At 43.1% G+C, this 18,539-nt stretch overlaps 1 protein-coding gene across 1 annotated transcript in view; it reads left to right on the top strand.

The window, feature by feature from the left end:
- The window catches only part of MED27 (mediator complex subunit 27), a 1,926,959-nt gene that overhangs the window by 1,309,456 nt on the left and 598,964 nt on the right, over nucleotides 1–18,539 (top strand). Inside the window, exon 5 of the mRNA XM_044058476.1 lies at nucleotides 13,746–13,853. Coding sequence (XP_043914411.1) covers nucleotides 13,746–13,853 — 108 coding nt within the window. The remainder of the gene's footprint in view (nucleotides 1–13,745; nucleotides 13,854–18,539) is intronic.

The following is an 18,539-nucleotide window of genomic DNA, read 5'->3' as shown; positions in this document are numbered from 1 at the left end:
ACACAAATTCAAGATGCTAACTCTACAGCAGCTACTTCCCATGTTGGGCAAAGAAGCATGGCTAGTAACGTTGGACCTCAAGGAGGCATACCTGCATGTCCCATTCAGACAAAGTTGCAGAAGATACCTCCGTTTCATTGCAGGTTCAACTCATTACCAATTCTCTGCACTGCCCTTTGGCTTATCTACTGCGCCCAGAGTCTTCACTAAATGCCTGGCACCAGTAATTGCATACTGCAGACAAAGAGGAATTCAAAATATATCCATACCTGGACGACTGCCTCATCCAAGCAGAAAGCAAAGACATTCTCCTACATCATCTGGCCTTTGTAAAGCATCTACTAAACTGCCTGGGGTACACAGTAAACGAAAAGAAGTCAAAACTACTACCCTCACAAAAAATGACATTCCTGGGTGCCAGCTTGGATACAACGGCCCAGAAGGCTTATCTTACGCCAGACAAGCAACTACAACTGACTCAGTATTTCAGGACAATGGCAACAAAGACCCAATTAACTGCAAGAAAATTTCTGCAGGCTTTGGGCTTCATGGCATCTTGCATACTAATAATACCATTTGCAAAGCTGCATATGAGGAAATTACAGTGGTACCTAAAAAGCGAATGGTCTCAACACAGCCACAGCTTGGACACAATGATATCTCTCATCCCCTGCCTACAACAGGAATTTCTATGGTGGTCACAGGCATGTCACCTCAACAAGGGTCAGCCTTTCACCTTGCCCCCAGCCAGGCAAACTATCACAACAGATGCTTCAGACAACGCCTGGGGGGCACACATGGCAGGACAATGCATTCAAGGCCTATGGACTGCAGATCAAAGAAATCCGCACATAAATCAAAAAGAGATGCTAGCTGTACAGAAAGCTCTGACAGCCTTCAAGGATCTGTTACATCCAGGACAACTTGCAATAAAGACGGACAACACCACTGTAATGTGGTACATAAACAAACAAGGGGGTACACATTCCTACCCTCTATGCAGGCAAGCAATGATCTTATGGAACACAGCTCTGGCTTACCAAGTTCAGTTGCAAGCTCAATTCCTGCCAGGACAGAAGAACACATTGGCAGACGACCTCAGCAGAAACATCAAGGATCCTCACGAGTGGAAACTAGATCCACAAATATTTGCAATGATAACTCAAAAATGGGGCCTTCCAGACGTAGACCTGTTTGCCAGTCCTCTAAAAACTATCAACTAACAAAATTTTGTACAAGGACATTTCACCATCAAGCTTGGAAAGTGGACGCTCTCTCTTTCTGTTGGAAAAACCTAAGAGTATATGCCTTCCCTCCATTGCCTCTCCTCACAAAGGTTCTTCTGAAAGTCAGAAAGGAGAGACCAAGACTGATTCTCATAGCCCCAGACTGGCCACGCCAGCACTGGTACCCACTATTGAGAAATATGGCCCACAGCCCACCATGGATATTGCCTCAAATCCCCCATTTGCTCACACAACAAAACAATCAGATTCTTCACCGCCAGCTCAAAACTTTAAATCTGGCTGCATGGCAAATCAACTAAACATACAACCAGCTCCTCTTTCCCAAACAGTTCTGGATGTTATTCTGGAAGCCAGGAGGCCAAGCACCAGGAAGGCTTACTCGGACAAATGGAAAAGGTTTTGTGCTTGGAACCAAGCTAAAGACCAAGACACAATTCAGCCTCACATGCCTCACATTCTATAGTATTTAGCTGAGATGTTGCACAAAGGACTTTCTTTCTCCTCCATTAAAATCCATGCTTCAGCTATTTCAGCTCACTAAAACACAGATCCACCTTTATTTTCACATCCCCTTCTAAGGCAGTTCCACCCAGGAGAGCTCCTACACCTACATGGGACCTCAATTTTGTTCTGGAAAAACTAACACTGCCTCCCTTTGAACCAGCTTTCTCTGCAGATCTTCAGTTCCTATCATGGAAAACTGCCCTGCTCCTAGCAATAACTTCAGCTAGAAGAGTCTCAGAGCTACAGGCACTAATGGCAGTGGAACCTTTCCTCATTTTTCATCAAGACAGAGTTTCTCTACGAACTAATCCTTCCTTTATGCCTAAGGTGGTTTCCAGTGTGGATTTAAATCAAACCATCCACTTACCCACCTTCTTCCCAAATCCACAGAACAAAGGTGAGAGACTCCTGCATTCCTTGGACATTCACAGGCAACTTCGTTACTACTTGGACAAAACTAAGGCTTTCAGAAAATCTGACCAGGGAAGGCTATATCAAAGCAAACCATTTCTAAATGGATAGGTCATTGCATACGTTTCTGCTATACTCATCATGGGAGACCAATTCCTGCTACCATTAGGTCCCACTCTACCAGGGCAAAAGCTACCTCTACAGCCTTTCTAAGGGGGGTTCCAACCAAGGAGATTTTAGAAGCTGCAACTTGGAGTTCAGTACACACCTTTACCAAACACTATCACTTACCTCTTTACTCTAAGACCAGGGCGGGCTTCGCCACTGCAGTTCTGCAGGGCCTTATAGCCTCCACTAACCCTCTATGATACCTCCCCCCTTCCTTAGCTTTGGGATTCTACAAAAGTGTGATGACTGCAGCAGGGTAACATGATGAACATAGTACAGTTTTGTACCTACCATAAATGTAGATGTTGAGTGTTCACCCTGCTGCAGTCCAGGTTACCCTCCCTCCATCCCCTCTGATCTACTGGCTAAATGATGTATTTGCTTATAACTGAAAGGATTTTGTGTTTGGGCAGAGGTTACTCCATTTGGTACTAATTTCTGATCATCTTTTTGGGGGGGGGCACCTGACATCTGGGGCAAGAAAAACTGAAGAAAATGGCGTCGGTTGCACTATATATACCCCTGGCGCACTGACGTCAGGGAAGAGGCGACAGCAACCGACACCGGACCAAGACTTTGGAATTCCGGCCGACTGCGGGACCGCCTGATGACAGGATAACCCAAGTGTGATTACTGCAGCAGGGTGAACACTCGAACATCTACATTTATGGTAGGTATAAAATTGTACTTTACTAGGTAACTCTTCCAATGGAGGACATTCGCAGGACTGCAGCATCCATTCCCTTTAAAGTACAACACAATACAGTATCAGCAATCCATCTGCATACTGTGGGAGTAGAACCCACAGCCTTCTGCATCAAAATTAAGTATACTACCTTTTGTGCTACTAACAATGCAAACAACTTAGCATAAGTAGCACTAAACTTCTGTTCCCCTGAAGCTCTCAGCTCCTTGGAAAATCCACTTAACACTCGACTAAATCTCTCAACTTTGTAGCAGAAGAAATCTGGGAAAAGCTAACATTTATTTGGGGGGAGGGGCATAAGCCCAAAAACAGGGACACATTTTAAATATTGCTTGTATAATCTTAGAAAGTTGCTAAGATAAAGTGTTTTGTGTTACCATGTGTTTCCTGAAAGATAGGAAGACTGAAACTTAAAGTGCTACCATTATTTAGTGAATTCAGTTCTCACTGATTTGCCAGAAAACCACAAATTTTAAGAGGATCAGACCAAAAGTATGAGCCAAATATTCTGTGAAAATCTGGACAGTTGAGAACTATAGACTCAACTCCCTGAATCACAAGTGGTGATATGGGTAGAGAATTCAGACTCGTGTTTGAGCCTGAGGAACACTAACCACCAGGTACACCTAACTGGGACATTTTATACACACACACACACACACACACACACACACACACACACCCCTCAGGCAGCACCAACAGAACAGCGGCAGCATAACTCCTGTAACACAGAGCAATAAGAGAACAAGAACAGCTAATTTAGTTAATTTAACTTCCCGCACGAATCCACGTTAACGTAAAAACTCCACTTCATTAATTTTTCCTGACAGGTCTTGCAGCTGTAAAAGTGGGGGGCTTCCCCCTCCCCCTGACTCTATGGTTCCGGCACCCAGACTATAAATATAGCAAGGGGGTAGGTCTTGGATTCCTGTGCTGAAACAATTAATCTGTAGGGAGGGTCTTGTCATTTTTATGTGTTTTAGGAATACCAGACAAAGACAGTATCACTGGATGTTTGTTGGAAAGAAAGTGAAATATGTCTGGCGTGATTAGACCCTGTAATAGAGCAACAACTCCGTATTGATGTGCTACATCAGCAAGGGAGGACCAGACCTTATATTCCGTACAGATTAGCAATGGTTACCCAGGATACAGCTTTTCAGCACAATCTGACTGTACAGGCATCTTGCATACCATCAGAGCAAAATATGTGTGACAGACAAGCTGAGCAGGACCATGACAGACCCCTCACAAATGGAAACTGAATCGGGGTTCTTCCAAAAATTGACCCAACTGTGGGGGCACACCTCAAATAGAACTGTTTGCTTCCACTTGCACAATAATCTGGCAACGTTTTACTCCAGTACTCCATGCAAGAAAGCCTGGAACAGGTGCATTTTCTTTTTCTTGAATTGGAAGGTTCTTATTAGCTTTTCTACCCTTTCCAGTAATGTCCAAGGTCATTATGAAGATTCAGACTCTCCAAAGATCATTGTGGTGACTCCTTTCTGTCTCAGGCTACAGTGGAAATGGATAGAGACAATTATTACAACCTCCCTCACAGACTGGATTTACACACACAAGACTGAGTGTTTGATACAACCCAATCCCAAGCAATTAAAACTGACTGCCTGAATGATAGAATTTTAATACCTTTTTACTTTTTTTCTGAAGTTTTCTAATTGGTGCCAAGAAAGGAACAAGCACCTCTTCAGGGCTAGTGTTTCTGCAGTTCCACATTATTTGTATCCTAGTCCCTCTCTTTCTCTTCAGTCAGTGTTCATTTGTAGGCCATTCCAGCATGTCTGTCCTTGTTCCTCCTCTTTTAATGCAATCTCATGTGAAATGTTTTGGAAAGGGATGTTGCATATGAAACATCACAGACTTCAGATAGCTTCTCCTTGGGATTTTAATTTGGTGTTAGAATTTCTAATTATTGCTTCATCTGGACCAGTTTATCAGGCTGCCTTGAGGTTCTTGACATGGAAAATAGTGATGTTCATCGTGTTACACTGCTGCAGTCATTACACTTGGGTTATCCTGCCATCAGGCGGTCCTGCAGTCGGCCAGAGTTCCAAAGTATTGGTCCGGCGTCGGTTGCGGTCACCTCCTCCCTGACGTCAGTGCGACAGGGGTATATAAGATGCAGCCGATGCCATTTTCTTCAGTCTTTCTTGCCGTGTGGTGCCCGAAGCAAAAGCAGTTCGCAAGTGCCAGTCGGCCGTCTCCTGAGATTTTCATTCCGAATCCAGAACCGAAGTCTTCTACAAAGCTAAGTATCCCGTTGGGGAAAGTTTTTCTTGCCTCAGACCGATGTCAGTAAAAGTTAATAACTGTATTTCTTGTGGGAAGCAAATACCTCATAAGGATTTCCATTCCTATTGTATCCCATGCCTAGGCCCTGACCACGACGTTACTGGTTGTCGGTTTTGCGCTAGGTTTAACAAGCGCACTATTAAATGTCGGTTTGATTTTGCCCAACATTATTTTGGTAGAAAATTCAATTATACCATGCCGTCGGAACTTCCGAAGACCGGAATACACAAAAAGCGCAAAGACAAGGATAGGCATCCGAGGCCCAAAACTGACGATGAAGCCTCTTCCAGGCCAGTCACCGGTTCTCCGGATTTCAGCGAGGCGCCTTCGCAGCCCCTGACGACCGCTTCTGTAGAACCACAAGCCGCCTCTGACTCCCACGTGGAGATGGCTGGGCCTTCGGACGCACAAGCTCTTCAGCCTACCGAGACTTACCTTTCAGAGGGATCCAGAGTAGCTGAGCAACCCACAGCTACAGAGGGTGTCTTCAGACCTACTCAGTTAAGCATTAAACCCTCAGCTAAGTCTAAGCCTCCTTTAAAGTCAAAGAAACAAATTCAGCATTCTCCAGGACAGGCCTCCATGCCTAAGAAACAAATGCTCAAAATGGCCGAAGACCTAATTACTCTGATCAGGGGGTCCCATCCCCCTCCTGATAAAAGGCCTAGACAGGATGCAGACTATGACTCATCCGACCAGGTGTCCATCTCTTCTGATTCATCCTCAGACTTAGGATACTCTTTACCCTCTTATGAGGATTCTGATGCTGAGGAATCAGTTCCATCAGCCTCGCCGCCTGAGGACTACTCCGGAAACCCTACATACCATGAGGGAGCATTTCCACTGGGAAGGCCAGGATTACTCAAAATCCAAGAAAAGGCTCAGAGACTTCCTTTTATTACCTCAACACAGACCCCTTGCTATTCCGCCAGTGTTGGATATTGTCGATGATGTATATACTGATTCCAGCTTAAATCCTGATTCCTTACCTCCAGCCCCTGTTAAACCTGACAGATACTACAGAGTCCCTGACTCCCATAAATTTCTGTATAAAAGTCCTGTCGCTGACCCTGAAACTATTTCTCAGGGACCCAAAGGAGTCAAGGCCTCATCAGCCAAGAATCCAGTTCCCTCTGACAGAGATTCCAGAGCATTAGACAGATGGGGAAAGAAAGTATATACGTCTGCAACTTTAGCAATGAGAGCCTTAAATTGCCAGTTTCACATGCTAAAATATCAGCAATTTGTACTGTCTCAGTTAAAACAAAAAATGCTTCCAGAATCAGATCCTCCTAATTTTAAAGAAATGCAGGATTTATTGCATGCAGCTGAACAAGTGGGAAAGCATACTTTGCAATGTGGTTTTGATTCTCCAGAGGCCTCCTGCAGAGCAGCAGTTACAGGCTCTGTTATTAGAAGACATGCTTGGTTAAAAGAACATACGTTACCAGATCATGTTAAAGCAAAATTATTGGATGCACCTTTGCAGCAGGATGTGTTATTTGGAGTTAAGGCAGAAGAGGTATTAAAGAAAATGGAGGACAAGGCAAAATCTATGTAAACGGTGAAGGATTTCTTACAGGTTCAGCCTCCTAGATTTATTAGAAACTGGCCAACTAAGAATTGGTCCTTTCCAATTACAGACAGACCTCAAAGGGGAAGATACAGACATCCAAGAGCCAGAGGTCAAACACAAGGTCCTTACAGGCCTCAACAATGGGTTGCATCAGGCCAGAAAGAAGGGGAAGACAGGCCACAACCATATAAAAAGCAGCTCCAATGACTTCCCACTACAGCTGCCAAACATATCTGTCTTGACAGCCCCCTTGGGAGGAAAACTGGCACTCTTCTACCACAATTGGCAAATGATCACCAAAGACAAATGGGTTCTCAACATTATATTTCAAGGTTACAGGTTCCACTTTCACACTCTGCCAAGGTTAAAAGGAATGCCAAATCTGCCACCAAATCAATGGGCAGAGGCTCAAAAACAAATTACAGCACTCTTGGATATGAGAGCTATTCAAAAGGTACCATCACAGGAGCAAGCACAAGGATTTTACTCTAGACTCTTTCTGGTACCCAGAAAGGACAAAGCCTGGAGGCCCATTCTGGATCTTTCATCTATAAACACTTACCTGGATGCCCCGAAATTCAAAATGTTGACATTACAGCAGCTTCTTCCCATGCTGGACAAGAAAGCTTGGCTCGTGACTTTGGACCTCAAAGAGGCATACCTGCATGTCCCTCTCAGACAAAACTGCAGAAGATACCTCAGATTCATAGCTGGTTCAATGCACCAATTCTCTGCACTGCCCTTTGGCTTATCTACTGCGCCCATGGTCTTCACAAAGTGCCTGGCACCAGTAATTGCATTTTGCAGACAGAAAGGAATTCAAATTTATCCGTACCTGGATGACTGCCTGATTCAAGCAGAGAGCAAGGACACTCTTCTAAAGCATGTGGTGTTTGTAAAAAAGTTATTAAGTTGCCTGGGGTACACAGAAAATGAAAAGTAATCAAAACTAGTGCCCTCACAAGAGATTATATTATTGGGTGCCAGCTTGAACACAACGGCCCAGATGGCTTATCTCACGCCAGACAAACAAGGACAACTGACTCAATACTTTCAGTTGATGGCAACAAAGACCCAGCTCCCTGCAAGAAAAATTCTGCAGGCCTTTGGTTACATGGCATCCTGCATACTACTAATTCCATATACCAGACTGCATATGAGGAAACTACAATGGTACCTAAAGAATGTATGGTCTCAACACTGTCAAAGTTTGGAAACAGTTATACCACTGATCCCTTGCCTTCAACAGGAGTTTCAATGGTGGGCTCAAGCATGTCACATCAACAAAGGACAGCCTTTTACACAACCCACAGCCAGGCAAACACTGACAACAGATGCATCGGATTACGCCTGGGGATCACGCATGGCAGGCAAATGTATTCAGGGCACGTGGACCACAGAACAAAGGCATCTTCACATCAATCAAAAAGAGATGCTAGCTGTACAAAATGCCCTTATAGCTTTCAAGGACCTGCTGCATCCAGGACAATTACTACTAAAGACAGACAACACCACAGTTATGTGGTACATAAACAAGCAAGGGGGCACTCACTCCTACCCCCTGTGCAGATAAACTATGGCCTTATGGAACACAGCTATAAACCTTCAAGTTCATCTGCAAGTGCAATTCCTGCCAGGAGAGAAAAACACACTGGCAGACGACTTAAGCAGAAACATCATGGATCCCCACGAATGTGAGTTGAATCCATTAATATTCAGAATGATAACACAGAAATGGTGGAGCCCAGACATAGAACTCTTTGCATCCCCAATAAACTGCCAGCTACAAAAATTCTGCACAAGGAGTTACCATCCACAAGCATGGAAAGTGGATGCCTTCTCATTCAGCTAGAAGAACCTACAAGTATACGCTTTCCCACCACTATCTCTCCTGCCAAAGGTACTCATAAAAGCCAGGCAGGAAGAGCCAAAGATGATCCTGATTGCACCAGACTGGCCACGCCAGCACTGGTACCCAGTCTTAAGGAGCTTAGCACAAGAACCACCCTGGATTTTGCCTCAAATCCCACATCTGTTGACTCAGCACAACAAACAAATACTACACAGCCAGCTAAAGACCTTAAACCTAGCTGCATGGAAGATTCCTTAGTCAAGCAAGTAATGCCTCTCTCCAAAGCTGTTTTGGATGTCATTCTGGAGGCCAGAAGGCCTAGTACCAGGAAAGCCTATTCGGATAAATGGAAGAGATTCTGTGCCTGAAACCAAGTTCAAAGTTCACAGCCTTGACCCTCTTGTACCAAACATTCCTCAGATACTACAGTACTTAACTGAGATGCTAGACAAAGGACTCTCCTTCTCATCCATCAAGATCCACGCCTCTGCTATCTCTGCTCATTACAACACGGATCCACCAATTTTCTCTAATCCTCTGTTAAAACAGTACCTCAGAGGGGCCAACCTCAAAGTACGAGAGGTAGTTCTCCAGTCTCCACTGGGGAAATGTCAATGTCAAGGTCCCTGTTTGCTTTAAAAGCATGCACAACCTCCCCCTCTTAGAAGAAGGTAACAGGTGAGCCCCTTTTAGTCATCTTCCTTTCTGCCTTGGCTACTAAGTGAACCCTGCCTTAGAGCCCCTACTCCAACTTGGAACCTCAACTTTGTTTTGAAGAAGCTAACTTTACCTCCTTTTGAGCCAGCCAACACAGCAGAATTAAAATACATCTCTTGGAAAACTGCTCTGCTCCTGGCAATGACATCAGCGCGAATAGTTTCAGAATTACAGGCTCTAATGGCAGTGGAACCTTTCCTCATTTTCCACCAGGACAGGGTGTCTTTACGAACTAACCCTACTTTTATGCCAAAGGTGGTATCCAGTGTGGCTCTAAACCAAACTATTCACCTGCCAACTTTTTATCCTAAACCACAGAATAAAGGGGAGAGACTACTGCACTCTTTGGACATTCACAGGCAGTTAGGCTTCTACTTGGACAAAACCAAAGCTTTCAGAAAATCTGAGCAATTATTGGTAGCATATGCTGCAGGAGCACAGGGAAAAGCCATTTCAAAACAGACTATTTCAAAATGGATAGGACATTGTATACATTTCTGCCACACATACCATGGAAAACCTGTACCTAGCAGCATTAGATCTCACTCCACCAGGGCAACAGCCACTTCAACTGCCTACCCCAGGGGGAGTACCTACCAAGGATATTTTGGAAGCAACAACTTGGAGTTCTGTACACACCTTCACCAAGCATTACCATCTGCCTCTATACTCTAAATCCAGAGCTGGCTTCGCCACTGCAGTGCTGCAGGGCCTTATAGCCACCCCTAATGCCTTATAGGACCAGCCAGCCTTCCTCAGCTTTGGGATTCTACCCAAGTGTAATGACTGCAGCAGTGTAACACGATGAACATAGTACAGTTTTGTACCTACCATAAATGTAGATGTTCGAGTGTAGACACTGCTGCAGTCCAGGTTACCCTCCCTCCTTCCCCTCTTACTGGTTGGTACGTACCTATGTCTTCTATCCTTACTACCTTTGGGGAGTATTTGCTAGTAGCTGTAAGTTGTTTTTTTGCTTTTCTTATGTATATTTTATTAGCAATTGGAATTGCCTACATATTTAGAGGCACCTGACATCTGGGGCAAGAAAAACTGAAGAAAATGGCGTCGGCTGCATCTTGTATACCCCTGTCGCACTGACGTCAGGGAGGAGGCGACAGCAACTGACGCCGGACCAAGACTTTGGAACTCTGGCCGACTGTGGGGACCGCCTGACGGCAGGATAACCCAAGTGTAATGACTACAGCAGTGTCTACACTCGAACATCTACATTTATAGTAGGTACAAAACTGTACTTTACTATGTGTTCTGACCTTCTGCAAGAAGAGTATGGAAGTTGAAGCTCTTTTATGTAGGTCAGCCTTATCTTATTTTACACATAGCTAGGATTTCCTTAAAAACAAATCCTTTATTTATGCCTGTAGTGGTATCTAAGGTTGCCTTTAGCCAAGCATTCCATCTCCTTGTCTTCCTTCCAGAGGCTAGTATGAGGGAGATACCGTAGTTCATTCTTTGGATGTCCACAGACATTCCAGAGTCTAGTATGAGGGAGATACCGTAGTTCATACTTTGGATGTCCACAGACATTCCAGAGTCTAGTATGAGGGAGATATGGTAGTTCATACTTTGGATGTCCACAGACATTCCAGAGTCTAGTATGAGGGAGATACGGTAGTTCATACTTTGGATGTCCACAGACATACTCAGTTACTGTCTTCACAGAACAAGATATTGCAGGATCCCTGATCTGCTGTTCTTTTCTTGTAAAATTAAAAAAAATATATCCTGCATCAATTTAGACTATTTTCAAATTGTTGTCTTGTGTGATTACCTATTGTTATACCCACCACAACAAAACTATTCCAGGCAGTGTTAAAGCTCTTTCTACCATGGCCTTGGCTTCATTTGTGGCTTTTTGGAAAGGGTTGGACTCGGAAAATGTTCTAAAAGCACAACTTGGTCCTTTACACATACTTTTACAAAATACTATAAGCTATATTCCTTTTCTAGGTCTAGGACAGGCTTTGCTAGGACCATTCTCCAAGGTGTTCTGGATCATTCTTTCTTCTCACAATTTAAGATGATAAAATCTACCTATATATCTTAAACTACTGCAGCAGTGATCCATATGAAGAACATCATGCAGTTGTGTAGGTCAATACCATAACAATAACTGCTGCAGTAGCCACACCCTCCCACCACCCCCTTTGTTTTTGCCTGTTTTAATGTCAAGGTGTGAACATTTTCCTATCATTGTCCTCAAGCCTTTAGCCAACCTGCCACTTGGCATAAAAGCTCTGAAGGACTTGGTGCCCAAACCTCTCTTTAAGTCAGGTGCTTTGGATCTTTGGAAGCTGACCAGCTGTTATATGTAACCCACTTAGCTTAGGTTTCTACAGCAGAGATCATTCAAACGTCTACTCTTATGGTAAATTTACTTACACAGCTGTACTTCCTCTTTCACAACAATGAGAGTTGACTGGGAGGAGCCATCATTAAGGCAACCATCAGAGGTTGTTCATGCTTTTCTTTTTTTGCAGTTTTGCCTCCATAAGCACACTTGGCTGTGCTAGGGAAGGGGGTCATGTAATGGATTGTCTGTGCTGGACGTCCCTCACTCCTGCAAGGGATGTTGCCGGCAAGCAGCCCTACCTGCCAACCTCAAAGTACGAGAGGTAGTTCTCCAGTCTCCACTGGGGAAATGTCAATGTCAAGGTCCCTGTTTGCTTCAAAAGCATGTACAACCTCCCCCTCTTAGAAGAAGGTAACAGGTGAGCCCCTTTTAGTCATCTTCCTTTCTGCCTTGGCTACTAACTGAACCCTGCTCACCCATTTTGCAGTCGGGGCTTCATCCCTCTATACCACGGAACCAGGTTAGTGTAACAGTATTTAGGACTTAATCCCTTAGGGCATGTAATCTTGCAAGAACTGTACTTCTGCATGAAATAACTTTTAGGCAAGCCTAAGTAAGTAATATGTCATATGCAGACTGCCTCAAGACCCTATCCATGTATTCTGTCTCCTACAGGCTGTTGAGAGGAAATATATGCCTGGCATATAGGGCATTGTCAGATCCCACTCTGATGGACCTCCTTTATATCCACAAAAGAAACAGCACCTGAATTACCCGTTCTAAAGACTTAAACCTTGCCTGTGATATAAATATGACCTGCTGGAGAAATAGGTATGTATCCCAGAGACTACCCTGTCTATGTAACAGGCTTCCCATCCATGTGAAGCAGAGGTCCTCCTAAGCCAATTCAACTGCAACTTGGACAAATGAATGGGAAACCGGAAATTCATCCCTGGTTTGGCACCCATGTCTCTAATGGATACAGGTAACCTTTAAATGGTTCATCTCCCAGGCCCATGTTTACAGTTATCAGGGATATCCATAAATTTTCAGAGTTTTGGGATGCATGGCTAGGCTTAAAGAGGCCCTTGTGGTCGTTGGTCTGGTAAACACCTATGAACTGTGCAGCTGAATTCACAGCAGAACTAGTGTGTGCCCGTTCCATATCAGAATAGAACAGTGAATATCAATGAATCTTTAAATGATTTCATAAACCTGTAAAAGAAGTATTTGATGATTGCCACCATTTGCATGTAAAAGAAAGTCTGAAACAAGTTTTACCTCGGTTCCAAAAAGCTCAAGAGCAAAATATTCAAAAGGTTATGTAGTTGGATCGAACATCATACCACAGAACTTCGGAAATGCTTTTGTTGCAGTTGTGTTTGATTTTCCAGTCTTCTGAGCAGTTTATCCAGTTACTGCCTTATATTCATATTTTCATAAGCTGTAGAAAAGGTGAGTTTTATTTGTAGTGTTTGTTGCTTGAATTAAAATATTACACTTGCTTGATGATGAAGTCCAGTTATTGTGTCACCAGTTTCCAAGACAAAATTTACTGTGAGTTAATAGGTTGATATTCAAGGAGGGCTTATATTGTGTTTCTGAATGTGCCACCCCAGTTACATTCCTTATAATAATGCTATACAACAGGAATGTTTCATTAGAGACTGCATGACTGAGCTGTTAGTTACAAAGAATCTGGACTTTGATAACTGAAGTTCCAGGAAAAAAGTGAGCAAAGTTCCAAAACTAATTGAAACAGAATACTGTTTACTCTTTTTTTCTTTGGGTACATAGAGAGCCTTCTGCATAGAAGTTTCATTACAGATCTTCATACCATTCTGTTCATTTTAATGAGACTGAATATGCATCTGAGCCTCTGAATATGTGCTAGCATTTATCATTTGTTTTATTTTCTCCCTTTCTGCTTCAAGGTGACGCTTGGAAAAGTGTTAAAAGCAATTGTGGTTATGCGAAGTCTTTTCATTGATCGGACAATAGTAAAGGCATACAATGAAAATATCAACACTGAAGATGGCAAGGTAAGTTAACACTTTCTGAAAACTGAGGGATTGAAGTACCACTTTCATTTTAAAATACTCAAAGTTAGAGAGAGTGAAACAATACATAACCCGAGTTAAAAATCATTAACGGTTATGTCATCTCAGAATAAAAATATTTAAATATTGGCATTAAACCATGCATTACATGTGCTTTAAAACCACACTGGTTCAAGACCCAGAACTGAAAATGCAATTAGTTTAACATTTGGTGATTAGGTTAAGACATGAACTTTACAGGACCTGTTTTTATGATCAACTTGGAAAGATACCAGAAGTTAATGTAATTCTTTGGAACACACTAGATAAATAAACTCTGTGTACTGAGAGATGATAGTAATTTCTGAAGTAATATTAAAAAAGGTAGGTGTTAATTAAGTGATATATGAACTATTAATATCTTTGCATGTGCATATATATATATATATATATATATATATATATATATATGTGTGTGTGTGTGTTTGTATGTGTATCTATATATGTGTGTGTGTTTGTGTATGTATGTGCATCTATCAATCTATATATATATATATATATATATATATATATGTGTGTGTGTGTGTGTGTGTGTGTGTGTGTGCGCGCGCGCCCCCCTGCACTACCAGGCTATAACTCATGCCACACTTTTCGGCCATGTAACCTGGACCGAAACACCAAAGGCGGAGGTGTGTCCATATTCATTAAGGATATCCACACCTCCAGGCTAGTTGCTCAGCACAATGTATCCGAGGTTATCCAAGTACAACTAACTCTGGGCAAAACTGCAATCCAAATTGTAGCTTGCTACAGATCCCCCACCATGCCCCAGGATTCCAACTCTTCTTTTCTTGATGTACTGGAAAATATTAGGGTTCAACCAAACACCCTAATAATGGGCAACTTCAACTACCCCACCATTAACTGGCAAAACTACTCATGTACCAACTCCTTAGCTCAACACTTTCTGGAATTCATAAACTCCAATGCCCTGGATCAACTTATCCACACCCCCACCAGGGGCAACAATATCCTAGACCTAGTCATTACTACCATGAGTGACCGGTGTTCCACACCTGAAGTCAATTCTTCGTTGGTCCGATCCGACCATAAGCTAATCATCCTTGATATCCACATTCCGCCCCCACCCCCCATTAAGGAAACCACAGTAAAAAATTTCACCAGAGCGAACGTCATGCTTCTTAAGACAGAAGTGGTCAACTCCATGACACCCATGCAGACGGACAATACAGTTACAACTGCTGAATCCTACACAAATGCACTCTATAAGCACTTACACGAGTGCATGGATCGTGCTATCCCAAACAGGACCAAGACGCTATCCTCCAAAAAAAGGAAGCCAATCTGGTGGTCCCCTGCCATAAACAAACTGTACAACAGAAGGAAGAAACTGTTGCAAAAGAGAGTAAAATCCCATGAATGGAGGAGCTCCCTGGTCAGCCTCAATAAGAAGCTGAGATCCCTTATAAGATCCTCCAAAGCTAGCTACGAAAGCAAAATCGCCACTAATTCCAAGGACAACCACAAAGCATTCTATAGCTATGTCAAGAATCTCGATGGCAACACCCAGATCTGCTCTGAGTTACAGCACAAAGGCACGAAAATTACAGAGCCAGCTGATATTGCCAACATCCTGGCAGATAGGTTCAGTGCTAACTTTACCCCCCTCTCACCCCCTAAAGGGCCCATATCTATACAGGAAGAATGCAGAGTCCCTGTAATCACAACTACGCAGGTAAAAGCTGCACTCTCTAAAGCCAAAAACACAGCATCCATGGGACTGGACAACATCCCAAGGCTGAGTTTTACACGAACTTCAGAACGAATTGGCTCCCTACTTAAGCACCATGTTCAATAACAGCCTTGCATCAGGCTTTGTTCCCACTGAATGGCGCACAGCAACAGTTATCCCAGTCCACAAAGGGGAAGCCACTACTGATCCCAGGAACTATCGACCTATTAGCCTGATGAGCCTGGTTTGCAAGGCCATGGAACGTATCATCATGGAACTCATAAACAAAGACATTGGTAACCTCCAAACTCTGGATCCCACCCAGTTCGGGTTTGTGAAAGGCAGATCATGCCTCCTGAACTTGTTTGAGGCAGTCACCAAAGCCGTAGATGAGGGTAAGGTGGTTCACACAGCCTATCTTGACCTCGCCAAGACTTTTGACACCATCCACCATTCTGCAATTATAGCTAAACTCATTAAACTAGGTATAAATCCCTACGTCACAAGATGGGTTGCCAACTGGCTCACTGACAGAACTCACACTGTAAAAGTTGCAGACTCCAAATCTGACCTCAAAGCAGTGACAAGTGGAGTACCACAGGGTTCCGTCCTGGGACCTCTCCTGTTTGGTATCTATTTCTCTGAAGTACAGGCTAACACAGAAGGCCTCTGGCTAATGAAGTTCGCAGATGACTGCAAACTAGGAGCCATAGTCAAGTCCCCAAATAATGTGGACATCCTACAGAAGGGCCTCGCTAAGACAGATGCCTGGTGTCAGAGCCATGGCCTCAAGCTCAATGCCAAAAAGTGTAGTGTCATCCCCTTTTGTAAAAACTCTGAACCCATGAACTACCACATAGGCAGCAATCTACTTAACACCAAATGCGTGATAAGAGACCTTGGGACCCAGGTGGACAGTAGTCTCTCCTTTGATAGTCACATCGCCACAGTAGTCAGGAAGTCCTTCTACATGACACACCTCATCATAAAAGGGTTCTCTTCCAGGAAAAAAGAGGTAATTGTTCCCCTCTACTCGACACTCATTAGACCCATTATAGAGTACAACGCCCCTTTTGGAATGTACCTCACAAGACATCTGCAGCAGCTGGAAAGGCCACAGAAGTACCTCACAAAGAGGATTACTGGCCTCAAACAAATTCCCTACACTGACCGCCTCAAAAAACTCCAGCTTTACTCTGTAGCATATCACCTACTCCGAGGTGATCTCTGCCTAACATATAAAGCTATGTCAAACCCAGAGCTGTTGGACATGCTACACCTAAAGAAACCCCAATCCCTCCGAGCTACATGCTCTAGGGACCTAAACCTTGTCACCACAATAAACAGAACATGCTGGAGGGATAGATTCCTATCCCAGTGACGTCCCATACTCTGGAACAGGCTGCCCATCTATGTCAAGCAAAGTTCTTCATTAGCACACTTCAAGAAAAATCTTGATGAGTGGATGGGAAATAGGAAATACACCCCGGGGATCACTTCTGTGTCTCTGCTCGACAGTGGCACGGGAAAATAACTTTCTTGGGTGGCGTAAGCCAGAGAACTTTGTTGGCTAGGCTTACGTAGGCCCTTGGGCCGATAGCCTAGTACCTACCTATGAACCTATGTATAGATATATAGCTACAGTTGTAAGTCATTTGTGCAAACGTTGCTTGGAAGAAGGTAATTTTGATGGTGGTAAGTATACAAATGGGAATAAGAGTGAATCTTTAGATTAGACGAAGGAGAGCAGTGTGACGGTATGGTGTGTATGCGAGTATTTGCAGGTTGGGGTTAGAATAAGGGACAGGGTAGGGGATAGATTCACGTGGTGGTTTGTGTGGTTTTGAGTGCAACAGTGTTTGAGTGTTAAATTAAGAGTTAAGTAAAGTGATTTATTTTTGTGTGTGTGTGTGAGCGTGTGCACGTGATGGTGTGTTTTGTAGTGCTGTTAGGGAAAGTTGTTTTGGTACTGTAATGCACATGGCTGTGGGTAGGGTTAACACACGAGCAAGTTTAGGACAGGGGGATAGAGCTTATTTTAAACAGAGAACTTATTTTCAAAACAGTAGTCGTACTGGGCAGAGATAATTTTCAGTGTCAGTGGTTGAACAGGTGGCACCACATTTGATGCCAGAATGTCAGAAGGCTGGGTTCTATTCCAATACCAGATGCTTGGATTTATTTTTTCATTAATGATACTACAGTCCAGCATAATGGGGATGCTGCATTCTTGTATGCATCATTATTTTGATGAGACATTAAAGGGAGGTCATATCTTCCTGAGTCGGTGTTAGTTCAAATGAATGCAAAATATCCCGTGGCCATAACATAAAATTTAGTACATCAGTATTATATCATATAAAGTACAAAACAGAAAACAAACAGATTAAAAATCTACAATTCGTAAAGTCACAAAACATAAAGCAAAGTAAACATTAGCAAAAATGGAAACAGACACCTTTTACCTCCCACCCCTTTTGCCATAATTTTAACTCTCTCAAAATATGTCCCAAAATCCCCTCCTTATTTTGGAATACCTATCTCCCCAACCATGTCTGCTATGTTTATGAAAAAAAAAATGATCTCCCTTCATTATTACCCTGTTTCATTTCTTTCCACATATTCCATGCAAAATCATATTTATTATCACTTTAAGGTCTTCATATTTATACTTATTATGCACCTTCTGCCAAAAATGTTTTTATTCTGTTGTAAAAACTGTGTTTCATTTCTTTCTCTACCCCACAATCTTGGTCCTCAATTGGATTATTCACTATGTCGTGCTTTAAACTAGAAACTTCTCCAAAGAAATTCTGTTATATGTTTATATACCCCTTCCATCTTTTTACTACTATTAACTGAAAAATGTTTTTCCCACTATATCCACCCTCAAATAATCTTTTCCATAATAATGAGGTACTGTACTCTCCCAATAT

The sequence above is a fragment of the Protopterus annectens genome, chromosome 16.part0, assembly GCF_019279795.1.
Source record: "Protopterus annectens isolate FY-2018-M chromosome 16.part0, PAN1.0, whole genome shotgun sequence".
NCBI lineage: Eukaryota > Metazoa > Chordata > Ceratodontiformes > Protopteridae > Protopterus > Protopterus annectens.
This window is presented reverse-complemented; position numbering and strand designations above follow the sequence as displayed.